Source organism: Oncorhynchus mykiss, chromosome 20 (assembly GCF_057628025.1).
Source record: "Oncorhynchus mykiss isolate SJ-2025 chromosome 20, ASM5762802v1, whole genome shotgun sequence".
Lineage (NCBI taxonomy): Eukaryota > Metazoa > Chordata > Actinopteri > Salmoniformes > Salmonidae > Oncorhynchus > Oncorhynchus mykiss.
Window position 1 is genome coordinate 14080089 of NC_143041.1, and position 6343 is coordinate 14086431.

The 6343-nt window shown below is 43.8% G+C and overlaps 1 protein-coding gene and 1 non-coding gene across 2 annotated transcripts; one reads left to right on the forward strand and one right to left on the reverse strand.

Moving 5' to 3' along the window:
• Window positions 1–363: 363 nt before the first annotated feature.
• Window positions 364–436, reverse strand: trnaa-agc (transfer RNA alanine (anticodon AGC)). Its single transcript has one exon. It is a non-coding gene; the product is annotated as a tRNA-Ala (tRNA).
• Window positions 437–2926: 2490 nt separating this feature from the next.
• LOC110498928 (BTB/POZ domain-containing protein KCTD21) lies at window positions 2927–6235 on the forward strand. Its single transcript, XM_021575652.3, has 2 exons — window positions 2927–3873; window positions 4010–6235. The coding sequence occupies exons 1-2, from the start codon at window positions 3466–3468 to the stop codon at window positions 4484–4486; spliced, it is 885 nt and encodes a 294-aa protein (XP_021431327.3). The 5' UTR covers window positions 2927–3465; the 3' UTR covers window positions 4487–6235.
• The last annotated feature ends 108 nt before the right edge of the window (window positions 6236–6343 follow it).

A 6343-nucleotide genomic window follows, 5' to 3' on the forward strand; every position in this document is an offset into this window, starting at 1 on the left:
GTTAATCATGAACTAACTGTTTATGAAAATACATTTGATATAGGCCTTGATATAGGCCTGAACAATGATCAACATTGGTCGAAATTGCATAGGTTCTATCGTTATTTTAGATTGAATGTAGTTGGATGAGAACATACTGCCCTCTACTGGAATAGAGAGTCGAGAGCGAAAGCAATGAAAGCAGTTGGACATTCATGCTGTAGAACATTGAAGGCAATGCAATTATATTCCAAGTAATAACTTTAGAATATTCCGTACTTATTGTATTGAACAGAAATATCCACTACACAAATACTAGATATGTACACACACTGTCATTGAATAAACCACAGAAATCTCCTTAGTAAATGGGAAAATAATGATTGGAGGATGCGGGCATCGATCCCGCTACCTCTCGCATGCTAAGCGAGCGCTCTACCATTTGAGCTAATCCCCCGGATTGTAACCATAAGGAAGTTTAGAGTACTTAAACTCATGCAAATGCTTGCAAAACTGGTATGTTAAGTTCGTTAAGTTCGTAAGTTCGTTTACAACCAATTTTCATGCGAGTACAGTCATTCATATACAAAAAACTGTGATGGAAACAGGACATTTCGATTTAAAAAAAATGAAATGCCAACAGCTATGTGTTCGTTCGAGAGGGTGGGATCTTTTGTGTCGGTAACGCCAGAGGAAAAGCCTTTGTGCAAAAATATTGATAAAATAACCATCAATATAAACGCAACATGCATCCGTTTCAAAGATTTTACTGAATTACAGTTCATAGAAGGAAATCAGTAAATTGAAATACATTTATTAGGCTCTAATTTATGGATTTCACATGACTGGGCAGGGGCGCGGCCATGGGTGGGCCTGTGAAGATATAGGCTCACTGACTGGGGACCCAGGCCCACCCACTGGGGAGCCAGGCTGATATAGTGGGTGGGCCTGGGTCCCCAGTCAGTCAAATTGTCAAATTGTCAAATTCTCTAAAACAACGCTGCAGGCAGCTTATGGTAGAGAAATGAACATTCAATTATCTGGCAACATCTCTGGTGGACATTCCTGCAGTCAGCATGCCAATTGCACGCTCCCTCCAAACTTGAGACATCTGTGGCATTGTGTTGTATAACAAAACTGCACATTTTAGAGTGGCCTTTTATTGTTCCAAGCACAAGGTGCACCTGTGTAATGATCATGCTGTTTAAACTGCTTCTTGATATGCCACACCTGCCAGGTGGATGAATTATCTTGGCAAAGAACATATGCTCACTAACAAGGATGTAAACAAATTCCAGATTAGGCTTTCTGCTAATTTTGTTCTGAGGCATTTTATGAGCACTGCCACAGTGAATGGGAAATGAATTCAAAGGGAACTCCCTCTGCTGGGGATTTGCTGAATGTGCAATCCTAAAGGAGGGCTGTGGTTGGTTAATGAAATATAACATGCATTTATGTATAAAAATGGGCCATGCCATTAAAAGTACCAGAGAGCAAGCACACTTTGACATTCCAAACAATTTGTCTGAAAATAAGCTAAATTAAAAAAAATGTATTTTTGAGATATCTTTTTATGTTGAATAAATGAATGTGAAAATGTGTATTTCATCTAGACATACTCCATATTTGAGAACACACTACAAGGAGTATACTGACACTAAGACATCTGTATCATGTATGGTTAACGGATCATAGGGTCTTACAGGAGGCATGTATAGGTCTAAAAAGTGGCTAAAATTATGTGAGGATTGCCAGAACAATCTGAGATACCCAAAATATCTTCTGCCTACGCAGGTGTGGAATCCTCCTATAGGCCAGTGGTTCCCAAACTGTGGGGGGCACGGGATGTACCCCAATGCTGGAAGGGGGGCCTGAGTGAAAAGGTTGGGAACCACTGCTATAGGCATATGCTGAAGGATCATGGCTAATGCTAAAGTAAAGCTAAAGCTTAACTGAAAGTGTTGTTTATTACTGTGTTATGACTGTATTATATACTCTTGTTGTTTCCTCACATCTCTGGAGGCAACTCCTGATCCTCTGTCTGCCTCAGGCCTGGTCATCCTCATCCTTAATTAGAACGTCAAACATTCTCTGATGAGCAGCGAGTACCATGGCAGATGAAGACAGTGTGAGGAGGCAGTCGCCATCTTGGAAAAGGCCAGCTTGAGAGATGCCACACTGATGGACGAGGAGGGTGAGAACGAGAGGATATTCTATTCTGTTCTATTCTATTCTTTTACATTCAAGCATTGTGTTATTTTTTTTATTGTTCCAGATGCTAAGAGCCGATTGGACGATGACACCTATCGAGGGCTCGTCAAGTGATTGAGGAGATAGAGCTTACGGCCCAGGCAGAAGAGGCCCTGAAGAAAGGGGCCTACAAAGAATTTGTCAAACTCATGGTGGAAAGCCACAACTCACTCAAGTGAATAGAGAACACCCTCAAAGAAATCCTCAATGCACTCAATGCACTGAGGGCAGATTCCTGTTTTATTCATTCACATATAAAATATGATAGAAATATAAAGTATCCATCCATAATGTGTTCCCTACTGTCAGGAACCTGTGTGAGATGAGCTGTAAGGAACTGGATGAGCTGGTGTCTGCAGCCGTAGATGTGGAAGGTGTGTTCGGCAGCAGGATGACAGGCGGAGGTTTTGGAGGTTGTACTGTCACACTACTGCAGCCTGGAGCCATAGACAGGACCATGCAGCGCATACAGGTGAGGAGGAATACACACACACACACGCTGTGTGAAGGGGACTTGGGGACAAGATTGTACAAACTGGTCACTGTGGGTAAAAGAGCTTTTAGAATCTCTACTGTCACTTTAAGACAAACTGTGTCTTGCCCGAACAGTCTCCAGACAGTATGTGTATGTGTTTGTGTACACGCCCGTCTGTGTGTGTGTGTGTGTGTGTGTGTGTGTGTGTGTGTGTGTGTGTGTGTGTGTGTGACAGTAGGGGTTACGGCAGAAGAATAAAAGCTAGCAGCGCCCCTTTATTAGCATTCCAGTCCTTCTCTCCCGCCTCGCTGTCCTTCTCTCCCGTCTCTCTCACTGCCAGCTGCTCAGACACAAACAGTCTTATGCAACTAACCAGGCCTCAGCTCACCAACAGGAATCCTACACAGTATGGGACCATGATGGGGAGAAACAAAACTACAGATAGATAAATCCGCCTGCACAGAGCACCGGCTTTTTACAGATCCAGCTTCCAATCTTTTCGGATCTTTTTGTTATTTCATCCTTTTTGGGTCTTTTTGTGACTTGCTAGTATCCCGGTTACGACTTCGCCCTGCCGCTTCTGAAAGGAAAGTCTCTTCAGGCTACAAAAGACGCTTGAGACGTATAACTTCCTTTGAACAGTCTGCTGAATTCCATAGAAAGAGACAGAGAAGTGATATGACAACAGTTCTACCATTTCCAATCTTGAGTGTTCTCATCTAGTGTTCTAGCCTGAGCAGAGGTCGTTTCAGTGCCTGAGGATGCTGAACCTAAACTCCTCGGACAGCAACAGTAACTCCTTGTCGGACCCCGTCTCTCTCAACGTTGGCGGTGAGATCTACACTACGACCCTGGACACTCTGACTCGCTACCGAGACTCCATGCTGGGCGCCATGTTCACGGGACAGATCTCTACGCTTAGGGACAAACGCGGAAACATTTTCATTGACCGCGACGGGAAGATTTTCCGCTATATCCTGAACTTCCTACGTTCCAGCTCCCTGGACCTGCCGGACGGGTTCTCTGAGATGAGGCTGCTGAGGAGGGAAGCAGATTTCTTCCAGATACGCCCCCTACTGGATGAGATACAGCGGCACGTTGAGGCTGGAGCGCTCAGCCTGAGAGATGCACCCAGAAGAGCCTTGCTGCTGGTGCACGTGGACTGCCAGGTGTGTGTGCATTGTTTGTGTGTTAGTATTATAGTGTAAGCATGTGTGTGTGCATGTGGGTCTGTTGTGGAATGCAGATGTTCTTTCACACATGCACCATTAGCACTGCAGCATCAGCCTGTCGTTCTCATTCCAGGTGCGTGTGCTACACTTCAACCTTCGGCGTGCTCCCGAGAACTACGAACTCCGCACATGCTCAGTGCACATCCTCACCGCCGAAATCTTCTGCACCTGGCGTACCTTTCTGGTTCTCCTCTGTGAGCGTTTCTCTTACCGCACAACCCAGGGTCTTACTTCCCCCCTCCCCAGTGACCGGCGCTACAACCGTCTCAAACTGGAGTGGGTTCCCCGGCCAGACGAACTTCCCCAGGATCAGTATGAGAAACAGCGGTACAGAGGACTCGTCATCTCGGACTCTTGGGCCACACAGACCCACTTTGGTGACCTCTGTGATGCCATCACCCCTAGCCGCAGCCCATGTGAGGTCCAAGACATGCACAGGTTTTTGGAGGAGCTGCTCACGGTGTCTTTGGCAGAGGGTTTTAGGGTTGACTCGGTGACTCCTGACTCCATGGACGTTTTGAACTGCCATACTCTGCAGCTTGTACGGTAGTGATGTAGCTCATTCCAGCTCACCACTGAACCACCAGTTATGGACTTAATCAGACTAAAATAACAAAGGTCACCCAATAATGTTTACAACCTACTGCACATGACTGCTTATGGATGGTCAATAATTAACATACTTTACTAATACTGTAAAGTTCAAAGGTCGCTCTATGATGTTTACAATCCTCTCTTTGGTGTGAAGCTGAGACTGATCCTGCCATCTGAACCCTCTAACGAATTCTAACCTGCAGTGGAACAGACTGTTCTTGACGTGTTCTAGTCTGTTCTAAACTGTAGGGTCAGCCTACATCTGGTTTTACAGAATATACCCTGTCCCCAACAATAAGGAATGGCTGTCCGTTCATCCTGTTGATGATCAGTGCAATTCTTAAAGAGGCAGAGAGAGACAAAGACCGGGTGTGTGATTAGACAGTGTTTGGTGGGGTATCTGTGAGAATGTAGGAGGGGGGATCCGAACATTCCAAAGAGTGGGTATCAGTACTTCTGCTGGTAATGTTTTGTAAAAAACAGTGTTAGAGAACTGTGTAACAAACTGACCAGTCTGTAGAGTTGTTTACAGCACATCAAGTACACTTTAATAAACACTACTAAATGAAAGGTATTACTCCCTGAACCCCTATCAATCAGACTGATGCAAGCTCCTGTCTGGTAGACGGAAGCGGGATAAGATGTGTAATTTTTGATTGGAGGAAGGAAGGAAGAAATATGTGAGAGGAAAAGATGAGTATGGGAGAGCAACATGGAGGACTGTAGTGCCCAAAAACCTGTTTTAGCATGGGCAGCACCATTGAGGACTTTCATTATTTTTAAGTAGTCAACTGGGTGGTACTTCTTATGTGTTAAGGAAGGATCACATGATTCCATACGGGTCATCAGGAGGGATCAGCCAATTAATTATATTTGTCAACCTTGGCTTTTCAAACAACATGCTCTAGGTGGCAGTATGCACGCCAACTCATAGAAGTAGAAGAACAAGAAAATGGACTACTTCAAAATGGAGATGGCCTCAATGGCGCTGCCCATGCTCAAACAATTGCCATAATGGGTCAGATACAATAATGTGATGTCTATCTAAGTATATGGATAGGAAAGATGCCCGGTTGGAAAACAACCTCTAGCCCCTTCCTCCTACCCCCATCTACTCAGCTCGCAATGCAGATCCAAAGGAAACATATAAAGTATGTGGTAGGATTATGGTCATGGCTTTACTATTATCCTTCCAATACTGTTTTCAGTGTTTTGAATGAACTCAAACGCAAATGAATGAATTCACTGGCTGTATATGTATCTCTACAGGGGCGATACAGTGGATCCCCAACTTTGTACATCACAACTCCCTCACAAGGAGCTGAGGTCCTGAGCTTATAAAGAGCGAACACTGTACAGTTTTCCATTATGTGCAACTTGACCACAAAAAAAAGCACATTCCTATTGATTTGCAGGGTCTTTTGTTTGCGGGTGTAGCAATGTTTAATCAAGCAGATGGGGTTGAAATTAGCAGGAAAAGCTATCTTTTGTATGACTTTTCTTCAGAGTGCCTTAAACTATCATGATTCTAATACAGTTAATAATTGCCAAGCACTAAATCAAGTGAAGTATCATTTCTTGTGGTTGCGCCTCAAAGACTGTTATGTTGTATTATACAATTACTCCGAAAAGTGCCATCAATATGAGATCATTGTTTACACTATAAGTAATTCTGCAAAATAAACATAATGAGTTTGAGACCTTATACTTCATGCAACATCTGTTCACAATATAACATTGCTTTCTGAAAATCTACTAGGGGAAATTCCAAAGTTTACTTTATATTAATAAACATCTGAGTCTTTACATTCGG

Excerpts from the sequence above, each read along its gene's own strand:
- LOC110498928 (XM_021575652.3), top strand. The coding sequence starts at position 3,466 with ATGCTGAACCTAAACTCCTCGGACAGCAACAGTAACTCCTTGTCGGAC. Across the intron at positions 3,874-4,009 it reads TGGTGCACGTGGACTGCCAG|GTGCGTGTGCTACACTTCAA; the intron begins GTGTGTGTGCAT and ends TTCTCATTCCAG.